This window comes from Silene latifolia, unplaced genomic scaffold (genome assembly GCF_048544455.1).
Source record: "Silene latifolia isolate original U9 population unplaced genomic scaffold, ASM4854445v1 scaffold_75, whole genome shotgun sequence".
Lineage (NCBI taxonomy): Eukaryota > Viridiplantae > Streptophyta > Magnoliopsida > Caryophyllales > Caryophyllaceae > Silene > Silene latifolia.
The window spans coordinates 4,597,283-4,612,901 of record NW_027413661.1 but is presented as its reverse complement, the minus strand read 5'-3'; the positions used below and the strand labels follow the sequence as shown (position 1 = coordinate 4,612,901).

General features: G+C 37.4%; 1 protein-coding gene across 3 annotated transcripts; it reads right to left on the bottom strand.

Annotated features, from left to right (window-relative positions):
• Positions 1 to 3,398: 3,398 nt before the first annotated feature.
• Positions 3,399 to 11,281, bottom strand: LOC141640250 (mitogen-activated protein kinase kinase kinase 5). Of its 3 annotated transcripts, XM_074449101.1 has the most exons (12): positions 10,597 to 11,278; positions 8,951 to 9,652; positions 8,784 to 8,871; positions 7,924 to 7,986; positions 7,671 to 7,834; positions 7,041 to 7,116; positions 6,561 to 6,620; positions 6,361 to 6,486; positions 5,327 to 5,536; positions 4,403 to 4,500; positions 4,084 to 4,304; positions 3,399 to 3,715 (listed from the first exon to the last, which is right to left on the bottom strand). In XM_074449101.1, exons 1-11 carry the CDS (start codon positions 10,950 to 10,952, stop codon positions 4,100 to 4,102), a joined length of 2,148 nt encoding a protein of 715 aa, XP_074305202.1. In that variant the 5' UTR covers positions 10,953 to 11,278; the 3' UTR covers positions 3,399 to 3,715; positions 4,084 to 4,099. The 3 variants fall into 3 exon arrangements, with proteins under 3 accessions (XP_074305202.1, XP_074305201.1, XP_074305203.1); XM_074449100.1 differs by lacking the exon at positions 3,399 to 3,715 and having other exon boundaries at positions 3,880 to 4,304; positions 10,597 to 11,281; XM_074449102.1 differs by lacking the exon at positions 3,399 to 3,715 and having other exon boundaries at positions 3,880 to 4,304; positions 8,951 to 9,649; positions 10,597 to 11,164.
• Between the last annotated feature and the right edge of the window lie 4,338 nt (positions 11,282 to 15,619).

Sequence of the window (15,619 nt, the reverse complement as noted above, 5' to 3'; positions counted from 1 at the left end):
TCTCCTTTTCTTTTTATCTTGTGCATGGAAGTGCTCTCATGTAATGTGTCTCACGCTCAGGATATGAATCTTCTAAGGGGTGTTCGAATATGCAAGGGAGTGGCTCCCTTAACTCATCTTTTCTTTGCGGATGACTCGGTTTTCTTTATTCAGGATCAAAGAAGGGGAGTTCGACATCTAAAGGGAATAATTAACGAGTACTGTAGAGCGCCAGGGCAAAAATTAAATGAAGAAAACTCGGGAATTCTCTTCGGCCCTTGTATCAAATTACGGCGCGCAAGAAACTGCCTAAGTATTCTAAAAATAAAAAACAGTAAAGGAATTGGTAAGTATTTAGGCATACCAACGAAATTACAAGGATTGAAAAAGGAGGTTATTAAAAGGGATCATTGAGAATGTTACCAGAAGGGTGTCGTCATTGAATGGCATTTTCTTATCACCAGCAGGGAGGTTAACTCTAATATCATCTGTTCTATCAAATTTATCAAATTTCTTTCTATCGGTATTCAAAGTACCGGTAAGTGTTGCAAATAAAATTAACTCTATCTTGTCACAGTTTTTGGTGGGCTGGATGTAAAACGTGGAAAATCGTCCATTGGTGTAGTAAGAATTTTCTTAGTCTGCCAAAAAGTAATGGTGGACTTGGAATTCGAAACATTGAATGCCTAAATCAAGCACTATTGGCAAAACATGCGTGGAGAATTATCTCGCGACATGACTCTTTATTCTGCAAAATTTACCGTAATAAATTGTAGAGATCTATGGGAAAGAAAGAAAACTATAGGGTCCTGGGGGTTGCGAAGCATTAATTATGGTCATAACCTCAACCTGGAAAATATAGGGTGGAAGCCAGGCATCGAATCAGAGTTATGTGTGTGGAACTCAAGATGGGTGGATTGGTAATGCCCGGAACCAAAGGAAGAAGTTCTAACACATGACTTTAGCTTTCTAAAAAACTTAAAGATCAGGGACTTATGTTGTAGCACAGGTGTATGGAAGGAGGACTTGATCACTCGGATTTTCAAAGAAGAATATGCAAGAAGAATTATGACGATACCATTTTGTGAGTCAAAAGTAAGGGATGAGGTGATATGGATTCACACTAAAAATGGTAACTGTTTTAGCAGGATTTTCCCTGAATGGATCCGGCTTTATTCAAGAGTAATTTGGGTATCTAGTTCTATATGTTTGGAATGATATGAGTGAATAACAAAGGAAGAATTAAGTATAAGGAATAACGTTTTTATTATCTTGATAAGCCGAGTACAATATTATATGTATATCTGAATATTCAGAAGTAAAAAGAGATAAAGTGTAAAATTAATCGAATAAGATTGAATGCCTTTACAATTGTTTAGATTCTGCTATTTATAGTTCTACAAATGCCACCGTTACATCTATCTTCAACGTTCCTCTCAATTGTAGGAGCTGTTACTGGATTAATAGGGCACGCTCCCTATTAATTCGCTTGACCCGTTCTATTCTCAACCAATCTTTAGCTTTTCCCGTCTTGATTCATAGATGATATAGTCTCATGGTTTGGACTTGGTCTTCCTTGAGAATAGGGCACGATTTATTGGCCCATACAACTGTATTTCTGACTTATCTTCTCAATCCAGCTTATTTGAATACTCTGCCAGGTTATTCTGTATTTACCATCAAGCCTTTCTGTCAGGATTTAGTAGCCTTCTTGTTGTGATGTTCTTTAACGGCTTTATAGTAGTAAGACTTGTCCGGTCCTAGGTTGCCTTAATCAGTCTAGTAGGGTCGGGCTAGGCTATGATCAGACCAGGCTAAACTGGGCCTAACAGTAACTATACTGTTAAAAGCGGGTATGGCGTGAATTTTGATAAACACATGGAAATAAAAGGATCACAAAAGGATAGGACTAGACTATGCGTGGTTGGAAAAGATTTCTGCAAATCAAAATTATGGCAGCTTCCAGGACACTACCAGTAGGGAGTGGAAAATGTTGATATGGAAAATCTTAACAGGGACACTATCAGTAGGGAGTGAATTGGCAAAAAAAAAGTTAAGTATGAATCACTACTGCCAGCTCTGTGGAATGGAGGAGATGGGTTAGGAAACCATGAAACACTTGTTCAGGGATTGTAAGGTGGTAGCCAGAATTTGGACGGGAACAGATCTTGGTATTAACACAAATCAAGAGAGCCATACGGACATTGAGGTATGGATTGTTAACTGGATTTCCTATCTTGACAAGTTGAATGAGGGAGTTTACAGAGTCATACAATTTCTGGCTACCATTTAGAGCATCTGGGTGTTACGGAATAGAGTCATATTTCGAGGGGAAAGATTCCATCCACAAGGTTTATATAGATATTGGTCTCTGATGGTAGCCTCTGCGATCAGAGCACATGATATAAGAAAAGGAAAGGATGGAAGGGAGAGCGAAAATGGGAATGTGGAGGATATGAATGGGGGTGAAATGGTTAGGATTCGAGATGGTTACCCTTTCTATTTTGTGGGAGGAGCAGGGGATTGCGACAAAGTACAGGTGAGGGTTGATGTAAGCTGGCATGAGACGTACGACGCGTCAATAGGGTGGGTGACCTACGATGGAAGGGGGACTAGGATCTTTGAAGGGGGAGTTAAATTAAAAGCGAAATCCGTTCTCCAAGCGGAAGCGTTAGGGCTCAAGAAGTCATGATGTGGGCGGGGGACGAGGACTCTTACACCTGTATGTTTTCTCTGATGGTCTTCAGTTGGTTAATCAATTTGCAGGGACTCAAAAGGCATAACCATCTCATAAGTCGGATTATAGAGGATATGTATCGTTTAGGCGCAGGTTTTCATTGTCTAAGTGTCAGTTATCTACCTAGGAATTTAAATAAAGTGGCTCATGGCCTTGCATGTGAGGCCATGAGGATGTAGAAAACCTTTCTTATTTAGATGCCAAAAAAAGAAACATACTTATACGTAGATCAACATAACCAATGATATACCTATCTCGATCTAGATTCTAGATCATGTGATTATTTCTTAGTTCTTACTTCTTCTTGCTTTGGATGGGAGTAATCATTAAGGGAGTAATAAGAGCTAAAATAAGAAGAAATGAGAGGAGATTGGTGCTTTGTGGTGGTTGTGGATGGTGGAAAGAGGAGGTGAGGGAGGAATTATTACCTCTATATGGAGGTAATTATTACTTGGAAGGGGAGATGGGTAACAATTACTCCCTTAATGGAGGAAATATTACACTATATTTCCCCATTTCTATCCATTCCTATCTCCAACCCCTATCCCTTCCCTCCATTTTTTAGTTCATTTTATCTTTATTACTCCCTTAATTATTACTCCCATCCCAAACAAGCCCTTAGGATACAAAAGGATCTGTCAGCTCAAGAACATACATACTACGGTTTCTGTTGCTCAAGTAATTACGCAATAGATAATACAAATTCATTGCCATGAAGACGTGAAAATTTGAATATTTTCCCAACGATTTGCAAAAAAAAAAAAAAAGATAAATGTATACAATTCACTGAATTATATGGAGTACTCTGTATCTCCAGTAGGAGAAGAAAATATAAGCTCCGGTAGATTTTTCTTATGCTACTAGAAAGGAAAACATATCTATAAGATTATTCTGCAATAAATTAGTTGAGCCAAGTCGTTACGACCTTACTTGAACAGGACCCAACGTCATTGTTGACATGGTAGTGCATTGTTCATCAGGATGTCTTGGTCATTCAAACTGTTATATTGACTTTGAATTAACAAAATGATTAAGAAATGCGGTTATGATGCACAAATTGGCATCTAAACAATTAACATTACGCTAATTACTCCAAATCCTCCTTAACTATGGTCTATGGCACAACTTGACCCTCTGCTACTAAAGACACAGATGACATGCCATTTTTAACAAGTAACTGTTCTCCAAATGAATATGTATTTTTGGGTATGTCAGTTATATATTAGTACTATGTACGGAGCACAAAGTATCTTATGTTCACATAAATGTTACATGAAGTTAGTATCATAAGAAGCAGAAATGAACCTCCTGTTACAATTTTAAGAAATCCTACAACTTGATATTAGCTCTTTAATATGAAGAAATACCTAAACGAGACGAGATTCACGCCTGCAGCTTTCCAGAAAAGACATTCCTGTTGGCACCTGAAGTCATTCCAGTTGAGGTATTCAGTGAAACCACATGTTTTGGGACAGGGCCCAACCGTGGAGGGGATAGACTTGTTACAGGCTCCAGAATAGATCTTGGTGAATGACGACGGCCTTTTGTTGTGTCGTTTATTTCAGGATGAGGTAGCACGCTATTCTCACTGCAGAGCAAGTATAGTACAATTCATTACTTCATGTTTTTCTTGGTCTCACAGTGAAAAACAGGTACAGTTATGGCCAATACAGAGGAAATTCTTACCTGATGCCGCCTTTTCCGCTCATCACCCTTCTGTCGGGGGACATTGGCACTTTATCGGGCTTGTGATGGTAAATGTCTCTAGGGCTATGTGCTTTATCCTATTGAAAAATAAATAAAACTTCGGGTATGAGATACCATGTAGAATTACAGCTACAGTACAGCTAAAGTATTAGCAGCATTTCTACAAGAAGTATGAAGACAACTCGTTACCATTTTCGATAGAGCCAAATAATCATTATTCTTTGGCTCTGGATTTTGATGGACTAAGCTTCCTAAATATTGTTGTGGGTTTAAAGCCCCATTTACAGTATAAATCTCCAAAAACAAACTCTTTGCATTGTAAACACAAGAAACGACCTCTCTGTGTAGTGTACACAGGAGAGATGTTGCGTACAACCAACCCTCCTACCTCCGCCATAGGCATGAGAGAAGGCAATGCGGTAATTAATTTAGTTTGCATAAGAGAAAATTACATTAATGTAAACTGGTGATCTGGTTTGCATAAGGGAAAAACAATCAACTAAAATTCGATAAGTTTAAGGCCACTTCCACATGTATAGATTTTGGACTATCCATGCAGTCATGCTCCAAGCACCAAAAAACATGCGAAAATATAAACAACACACCCCCCCCCCCCCCCCTCCTTGTCTCTCTACTCTCTATTCTTCAAGGTAATTTTCTGATTGCATCCTTTTGCTTTTTTTCTCTCTTCTTGCTCTTACTTGACACGGTTGATGGTCTCAGTCAAGTGTCATGTTAGGTCTTATTTTGACGCGTTGGACACGTCCTGTGTTGTGTAAGACGCGCAATAATGGCTACTTGAAGTGTTAAAAGTGAAATAGGCACTCATGACCACCGTAACAATTACCCCAAACCAAGCAAAACCAAAGACGGAACTTGTAGGAATTTTCCTTTTGCAATTACCGTGAGTTTATTAAAACTCAGAGTTGGGCCGAAATTTGGAACATCCAGTTGCTGATAGTTCTTCAAAAAGGAATGCTCCAAAAGCTTGCTAGCCGAAGGCCTGTCTGCAGGATTCCGACGAAAGCAACAATTCAGGAAATCCTTTCCTTCAGAGGACAGAGTTTCAGGAATAGCTGGGGATTCTTTCAAGACCTTGAACATTGCAGCAGCCTGTATCAATAAATAACAAAACCGCTTATTAAACATGCAAAACTAATTCCTTACTTTAAAAGCAAGTACCCAAGATTCTTGCCATATACAATCCACACCTAAGTTACAATCACAAAGCTGACCTTAAATAAAAGGAAGTGAAGTATCATTGATAGAATATTAGGTATCAGATTATGTTTAGCTAGCGTAAATTTGTCTGGTAGTTATCTTAATAAGCAGAGTGATATGAGTTCAGGAAATCATAGAAGCAGAAAGATAAGCGAGACTGATACGAAATAAAATGAACACATATATATGAGTTCAGGAAATCCCCTCTGCTTTCGTATTCATTATTTTGCTTAGACAGTAGTAAGACAAATTCAAAATCCAAATTATAGAAGCTCCCTAGTTCACCGGATAATATGCTGGATAGTGCATACATAATGTTCAAGTATCAAATCACACCACTAGCCATCATTACTATATTTGAACTTCAATGTCAGAGGCATGCCAATATAATGGTCCACTGTCAATGGAACCAATGACTTAATAATTTTGGTTTTGGATTATGATGAATAGAAAAAACTCAAAAAGCCATGCTCAACTCTTTTAATTGCGAAGTAGTCGTCATTCAATGCACTTAGCAATTTTCATTAACGGGTCATTTGGAAACAACTTCTTTGTTAAGTGTTAACCATTTTGAGTTCATCTAACCCTCCCTTATCCCCACCATTTACTAGAGCTTGGGAAGCACGAGGTGGTGATGTTGTTGCTGACACTGTCAAACAGTCTACACAAGTCGGAAAAACTTCAGCAGGAAGAAGAATCGAGATGGGAATACTTACTCCTTCATATTCACTCCATGGGGGCTTCCCAGTTAGCATCTCAATGACAGTACAACCCAAACTCCAGATATCAACAGCCAGAGCCAGAACAGAACGGTTATCTTTCTGCAGTACGGACTGCATGAGCTGTGGAAAAGAAAAATATTAATTCAGCCAGGAACACATAAGCAATCGCTTACTATGAAAACACCATCATATACCTCTGGAGCCATCCAGTATGGACTTCCTTTCATAGAAAGTTCAGCTGCTTGTCCAGTAAGCTGTCAAGAAAACATAACTAAAATGAGAACATTATTGCATTCATGTTACTTGACTCTATTTCAGGACAGTTATGCTCTAGTCGTAAAACATGACTACAGCACACGGTTCCATGGTCCGGAGTTTGGTAAACATGATTACATATGGATGTATGTTAACAACCATTTGCTAGTATATACTCCGTATACATGCAGATATGTTATTGTAACCCTTGTGCAATTCATTATTATTATTATTATTAGTAGTAGTATCACTAATACAATACTAATTTACTCTTCAGAAACAAGGAGGTTTATATAATGTGTGCCAAAAATCACAAATATTCCATGTATTACATTGTCAAAATCTGAAAAATAACTGTGCCAAACATTGTGAAGCTAACAAAGGAAGATAGACGGTGAAGTAGCGCACCAATGACTTACATGTTTTGCCATCCCAAAATCTGCAAGCTTGACAACTCCTGATGAATCAACAAGTAAGTTTGCCCCTTTAATGTCCCTAAACAGTTAGTTGACAAGCATTTAGGTAATTATAGTGAGTATTAAAAAAGAGATGGACACTACAAAATCGGACAAATATCTCTCAGTAGTCAGCACCTTTTCTTACTCCACTACTCCAGTGTGGGACTGTGGAAGTAGCAATTCTTATGTACGACTGAGGGAATCAAAGAGAAGAGAAGCATATACAACAAAATTATTATCCCAGTGATTCAAGGGCTCCCACTAATGGCAGAATGAAGGAGGTCCAAGGTACAACACCTTACCCTACTTAACGACATAGATAAGCTATTTCTAAATGACCGATAATGAAAATTGGGTAGATTCGTCAAATGACTGTTACTTCAGAATAAAATAAAGCACACACAATTTTGTCAGCCATTTTGTTTTATACAATCAAAATCAGAGTCAAAGAATAGTGAATGTGCTGACTCTACTGAAAATGGAAACAGGTGGAAACACATATAGAGAAAGGAGAAATTTTTTTTTTTTTGAAACTATCGAGAGTATCTACTTTTGAATTGCGTAGAGCTGGAGGATCACTTATAGTAGTACCTATGTATAGTCTTTCGACCATGCAAATAAGCTAAACCAGAACAAATATGACGTGTGAAGTTTCGAACAACTGCTTCTGTGATAGCCCCACAATGTTCATGGACATACTTATTGATGGAACCTGGGTAAACATACTCCAAGTATATGTAAAACTTGTCATCTGCCTGCATGTATTGATCACAGTCACTGGTCAATGCAATTATTGGGAAAAAAATAAACATAACAAATAAACAAGGATTCTAGGTTGACTTACTATCTCACTACCATAGTACTGCACAATGTTTGGATGCTTTAGATGGCTAAGAACTTTGATTTCCTGTATCAGCAATCAATTAGCATCAAGTCACATTATAAATTCCACAGATATGTCAAATTACAATGCACAAGGCCAGCGGTAAGGCTTAGCAGTTCAGACACTGCACTAGGCGAGATGTATGGCTGTTCATAGTTAGTACGTGGGGGATACTTCAAAATGCAAAAGGCGACCTTAAGGCTTTGCAGTTTTGATACCGCTATTTCGGTCACAGATATTCTTCAGCTATCTGCACTTCAAATTACAGAAATCAAGGCATTGTTTGGTTTAGGAAAAAAACATGCCCCGGGATAATAGGTTTTCTTCTTTCTCTTCTTTGCTTTGTAAAAGTGGGGGAATTACGAAATAAGGATGGAAAAAAAAATCATTCCCAGAGTGTATTATATTTTCCCCATGAAGTCATACAATATTAATTTTCCCATCTACCTCATTTTCCTGCTCAGCGATAAAATTTTGAAAACAACAGCTTTTTCCACTTTCAATCATTTTCTTTGAAAATTGCTTTCTGTTTTCAATATTATATTTCAACCTAAACATATCTTAAAACTTCAGAGAAGCAAACATTCTTTCATAGCCTCGTGGGTTGGTGATGTCCACTGGTGTCAGCATTTCACACAACATAAAATCCCCAGTCTGGCATCTGCCTATTTTACTGGAAGTTGCTGGCTGAAAGGTATATCTAGTCTTTATAGAAAGTAGTAAGAGGAGAATAGCCAATCTACTACGAGTATATTCACTCTTCAACAAATTAATTGCACTAGTTGCCAAAGGATTTGATACAATTAGATCGCAGAAAGTACCTGCTCTAGTTGTCTCATGCACTCTTGAGACTTTGGATCATCAGAGCATAACTCAACTTCTTTCATAGCACACAACGCACCTGTTTCTCTGTCAGATAGTTTAAAGATGACTTTTCAGGCAAATAAAAGAAAACTAATATCAAAACATAGAAAATAAATATTCTTACCGGTTGGTCGCAGCATAAACACTCCCAAACGTTCCGCGCCCAATGAGCTTCCCTTTAGTCCATTGATTTTTCACTGGAGAGTGTTCGGATTTAGTGGCGACTTGAGGAATAGAAGATGCCTGACCAAATGAAGCAGGGGGGGGAGGAAGAGGTAATGGGTGGACGTTCATTAATAAGTTACTGTTATTATGAAAGGAAGATATCTCAATATTCAATTTAGGATGCCTAGGAGATGAAGGTCCACTGGTGCTTTTTCGGGTTGGTTTCAGGCCCTTTATTGGTTCAATGTGGAACATAGAGTTATGATGACTAAGACACCTAACGACATTGCTCTCACAACCAACCACATTTCTTTCTTCCCGGGTTGTGTATGGAAGACCTGCGGGTATAGCTAGTTCAGACCAACGCTTAGGCTCCTCGTTATATAATGAAAACAAGTCCCCATCAAGAGTTCTTTGTGGGCTAACCATGGGACTGGTGTTAGCACTTGTTGGAGCACTGCTAGAGCTAATGTCTATGCACAGGTTTTTTTGGGCTTGATCTGCAATTGTAGTCTTTTGGTGCACATTCCTAGACGACCATGTTTCTGCGCGTTGAACACTATGGTGAGTATCAAGTAATCTTTGAGAATCAACTCTAGGCGGAGCATCGAGCCTTTGTTGCATATCAACACTTCGCCTACCATAGTGTGGTACCCCCCTACTGTTACAAGTCCAATTTCAGTTCACAAGTCAGGCATATAGCTACAAGAATGGACGACAATACATTTGGTGTAACAAATGCATTACAACATAAGAGCTGTCATGCTAGTTAAGTACGGAGTAAATGTTATTCGAGTAGTCAAACTAAAATCTTTTTCAGCCGAAGAGTTTCTACATCAATAGTGTGTCAAATCAAAACTGAGTTAGGTTTTGTTCTTTTAGATGGAGAAACAAGAAGTTCAGATGGTAAGTTTTGTTGAGTTCAAAAAACTTAGCTAATCTTTGTTCCATTTCAGTTGCTGGCATTGCTCCTGATCACAAAACACTGACAGTCGACATTTACTTGCTACTCCAACCATTCATTTCATTTTCATTAAGTTAGTTCAAAATCTCTCTCACATATTTTGAACAAACATATGAAAATAACAAGTTTTCAACTTTTTGGTCTAAAATGAAATGACAAAGTGTCGTGTCGAATCGGATACGATATGTATCGGATATGCGCGATACGGCAAAAGTATTGGAGTAACATAGGAGCAGAACATTAGGAGACAACTGCGGAAATTCAACCATACACACCAGATAACAGTCCCACCCAGGAATAATTTTGATTCACAAACAATGGTAAATAAATAACCGATACATTCCATTGAGTTAAAAACAACGTGCAGAAGATTTAAAAATCGTATACTACCTAGTACCTCCGATTCCTAAAAAAATGCTTCCTTTACTCTTTTTACCCAGGTTTAAGCTTGTGAGTGAGGTGGTGGATCTCACATTCTCACCCCCAATAAAGTAGGGGACGTAGGGTGATCTTACGAAGAAAAGCATATTGAAAGTGGAAACTGGTAGTTATACTGAATATGCCAAAACGGAATACGGGGAATTTCATGAGAATGTATTTAAAAAAAAAAAAAAAAAAAAGGTAAGAAGAAGAAAAATGACCACGCAGTAGTCTCGGATGGCCTATCAAGAATGGTGGCGGGCGAAGGGAGGCGAAAACAATCAGATTTGAGCGGCTTCAACTTGGATCTCCGTCTCTCTTTGACGAGTTTATCCGCACTGGAGAGTAGCGCGGACAATTCCGGTAGCGGAAGTGGCTGAGATGGCGGCGGAGAAGAATTATCTGCAGCGGCGTGTCGGTGTTGAGTGGGAGAATTGAGAAAGAATTCCAAGTGTTTAACGTCGCAGTCACGGAGGTGACGCAGTTGCTTTGCTCTGGTTAATCGCCGTTTATGATTACTATTATCTGTCGGAGATGATGCTGATGACGAGGATGACGACAATTGAGGCATTAACATTGCGGATACTCTGATTCTGAAATCATTTGTATCAATTTCAATGCTAATTATGATATATACACAGCACTTGGCATCATTATGATGATGAAGATTAGGTTACATGATTTTACGAATGATGAAAAGAGGGAAAAATATGATGATAAAAGTGAGAGAGAGAGAGAGAGAGAAAGTTGAAGACGTAAAAAGAGGCAAGTTTGCTGGTATTTTATTGTAATTGATGAAATGTAGAGGAAGAAGAAGGCGGGGTAGGAGGAGGAGGAGGGGGAGGGGTAAAACAGCAAAAAAATCTGTTAATGTTCCCCCCGACAACGTGATCTAGTCCAGTTGGTACGCCAACTGATTTTCAAACTACTATTTCAATCTCAATTTATCATCCCTATTTACGCTCTACTCTCGTAAGAATACAGGTTGACTGACCTCTTTTATACGAGGTATAGCCGTATAGGAGAGTAGCTTCATCGTACCTTGATGCATAAATAATTATATATAGTATACATTTGTTATTGACAGAATATTTTTAAACCTGTCTATCAAAATAGGGTTGGAGTGTGATTAAAAAATTTTGAAATTGAGAAAAGAGAAAAACTCAAATGGTGTATACGCGTCGATTGTCATATTTAATAATTGTGACATTTTAAGTCTTGAAATAATATGTGAAACTAGTTGAACTTAACACCTGTTGATACATAAACTCATAAACCAAAGTTTATGTGCAAGATTTATTCTACTTATTTCGCTTTTTTTTGCTTATACAAATACATCATTTTGATTGACAATTTTTTATTCATGTAGCATCGCATTATTCGCATGTCTTTCTTTTCTGTAACTTTGTAAATTCATTCGACAACTAACAAATTTAATACATAAACGAAAGTAGTTCTTATTTACTTTTTTTTTTTTCACGAGAAAAAGATTTGTATATAGAGATTGTTGTGTTCATTATAGAATACGAAAGTAGTTCTTATCTACTACCATGCGCGCGGTCCAAAACATACAATTACTCATTGAATTCAGCTATTCAAGTATATAATTGAGATACGCACCAAAAAAAAAGTGTATAATTGAGAATATAAATTTTGAGCATGAAATGTGGAGTGTATAGCAGTTGACGAGAAGTGAGGATGACTTTACTTTATATGCAAATTGCAACGTCAAGCGACAAAAAATGAAAAAGGCAAAGCACCGTGTTGTCTTCCTTTTTACGCCAACGTCGACTTTCTAGACATCTAATGGACCACAGGGTTTGACTCTGCCATTCATTGACAAATGAATTTGCTCAACCACAAAGTCTATAGTTTTATATTGACTCCTCTTTTCATTCTTTGTCAAACATGACAAAAATTTATAATAACGTTGATAAATTTGCCTTGTGACGGAGGGTATCTGTTATAAGTTGGGGATGGATTGGGTTAATACCATCTTTTATATATATATATATAATATATATATATATATAGGGTCAGGATCCGGTGAGAACCACTAATATAATGAGAACTGTGAGAATCACTCACAACAATCATATATAATAATATTACGGAAGACTAAGATTAACTCAACCCTACTCCAAAACTTTTCGCGCACCCCCAAACGTCGAGTCTACACTTTACCAAAAATCCTTTCTCTCTCATCTTTCTTTTTCAACTATCAAAACCTTCAACATCACTCCAGTTCTTTCTTCCCTACGTTCGATCATCACAAAAATTCCGATATGATCAAACTCTTTGACGATCAACATCTATCGCGCTTATTCCAGCAATGGATCCTGGTAATTAGAGGTAAATTTTCGATATTGATGATTAATTTTTGCGAAATTAAGGTTTATGTCTTTATTTATTTGTAATGTTTTGATTCGTCGAATAAGTAAGTTGAATTGAGGGTTTGATTGTTGCGATAAAGTCGTAATGATGAATATTTTTTGTGAAATTAGGGTTAATCTCAGTAAGGTTGGAAAAATTTAGAAATTACCTAAATTGATTGAAATCATGAAATTGGGGACTGAATTTCGCGAATTAGATAATCTTTACAATCATCAAAACATTATTTATGTGCATATCATCAAAATTAGGGTTTGATGAATTGTTAATTCGAGTATATATACGTATAATTGGGGTATGAATTAAAATTAAGGTTAGAGAAAATTGAGAAATTAACTCAATTGTTTCGAATTTGTTGATCCGTCAACTTTTTACATATAAAAGTTCAAGTTGGCAGTACTTCTCATGTCAATGATCGAACAAAACACTATAAGGGATGTTACTAGAATCATATTAGCATTATTTAGTTAAGTAGTAGTATTGGATATTTCTCTTCCAGTACATTAGTTTTTTGAACATTAAAGTCTACAATAATGCTCCAATTTTATACTTTTGGTACTCCATATATCTATTTTTAAGGAACAAGCTGCAATGATTTTTCCCTTACAATTACCTTTGATATCCTATGATTTTATTTGTCATGTTTACAATCCGTCCATCATAATAAATACTTTTGTATGGTGATAAATCCATGGATGATGAAAGAAGAGGCAAGGAGGTGCGTGAATTAGTTTCTCGGGATACCACAGATCCTAGTCCTATTATCAAGCTTGGTTAATTGAGCATCAATGGTAAATCATAGAAAACTAAATATTAATATATGAGAATTTATACTAGACCTACTTTCTAGAGTTCTGTTTTTCCCATTTTCGTTGACTCCCTGTAAAGGTGGTGTTCTTTTATGTGCTGTTGAGGATCTAAACTGGCATGTTGATTTGCTTAATTTTAGACATTCTTTATTGCTAATAATGCTCTGAATATATATCAAAAATATTCACTCAAACAATATCAGAGGTTTTTATTTTAATTTGAAACGTTCTCATCAATATTCCTGCATATCAAGTATAATGTATCAAGAATCAAATGACTGTGTGCTTATTAGCTCATCCTTCTAACTGGGTGCTTTCTAATGTTCATGTAAAATATTTGTACTATTCCCTTTTAGTGGTCCAAAAACTGGTATCAATTTTCAATAGGGCAAATGTAACACCCCGGCCCAAACCAGATCGGGAGCGGTTACTTATGATAGCTCACTAGGCTGTGTACATGGCCCACAGATCAACACGGGTCCTTTATAGCGCATTTTGTCCTCACTCATGCGCATCCCGAGAACCTTCCTAGGAGGTCACCCATCCTAATACTACTCCCAGCCAAGCACGCTTAACTTTAAAGTTCTTTCGCATGGATGACCATAAAAGAAAGTGCACTTTGTTGATATGAGTAGTACTTCCAAACCCTTTAAGCACTAGTCATTTAAGTCTATCACTAGACCTCTTCAATTAATGTGGGGTGTTACAATCACTCCGACTTGAAGAACGCAACGTCCTCGTTGCGCCTGGGAGCATAACCGCTAACCTAGAATCCTCCCCCGCTAGGTGTGTGATCACAATGGAGCGTATAACCACTACCTCCAGGAGCGTATAACAACTGCCTTCGATCACCACACGGTCGCAGGGTTGCTGTGATACCACTTGTAACACCCCGGCCTAAACCAGGTCGGGAGCGGTACTTATGATAGCTCACCAGGCTGTGTACATGGCCCACATATCAACACGGGTCCTTTACAGCACATTTTGTCCTCACTCATGCGCATCCCGAGAACCTTCCCAGGAGGTCACCCATCCTAATACTACTCTCAGCCAAGCACGCTTAACTTTGGAGTTCTTTCGCATGGATGACCATAAAAGAAAGTGCACTTTGTTGTTATGAGTAGTACTTCCAAACCCTTTAAGCACTAGTCATTTAAGCCTATCACTAGACCTCTTCAATTAATGTGGGGTGTTACAGCCAAATCCTCGCTATTCTTCTCATGTAATTTCATGTAATATCATCATGAAGAAAGTTAAAGAGGAATAGTTTGAGATGTTTTAATCATTCTGATATTAACTTTTCATTCTCATATTTTTTGTGATGTACGTCTATAACATCTTACACTTCCTCATATATGTAGCCATTACATTTCTTGTTGATCAAGGTCATTTCTAATATGGACAAAATGCCTCCACTACTTATCACATCCTATCATAGTACCAATCCTTTTGGGTATTAGCTGTACTGTGATCTTCTTTTTTGTTGCTTTGTGTGAGTTGTGGTAATAAGTGCATTCTCTAAATTGGGAGTCGTATATATTTCCACACATCATGACATCATTGTCGTTTATACATTATGAATATTTACATTTACTTATTTTGAAAGTCAATTAGCTCAAATGGGAGAGCATTGTGCAATGCACAAGATGTGGGTTCGACTCCCATATTGGCTATGAAATACCAAATCTTTCTTTTACTCTATGAATGAAAAACAGTGTAATTGGTAATCCCATTTAATTCAAGTATGTCATGTATGATAATATTGTTTTGGTATATATGCTAGTCTTTGAAATGCTTGTACTGAACCTCTGATAATTACAAAGCTATTACACTAGCTCATTGCCGTTGTTGCTGCTCGCTTGAGTCTGATCATGGTCTGCGCGCCATTGCCTGAATATGATGATAGCCTCCTATAATTGTGATGTAAAGCTTGCATCATAAAAAGTTCCTATCATTTAATTTGCGATTTAACATGTTATATAATTCAAATTAATTTCCTTAAACAACAATAATTAGTATCATAACCAACTGATGCAACTGAAGA

Excerpts from the sequence above, each read along its gene's own strand:
- LOC141640250 (XM_074449100.1), bottom strand. The coding sequence starts at position 10,952 with ATGTTAATGCCTCAATTGTCGTCATCCTCGTCATCAGCATCATCTCCG. Across the intron at positions 7,117-7,670 it reads GGTCGAAAGACTATACATAG|GGACATTAAAGGGGCAAACT; the intron begins GTACTACTATAA and ends CTAACTGTTTAG. Across the intron at positions 6,621-7,040 it reads ATTTTGGGATGGCAAAACAT|CTTACTGGACAAGCAGCTGA; the intron begins GTAAGTCATTGG and ends TTTTCTTGACAG.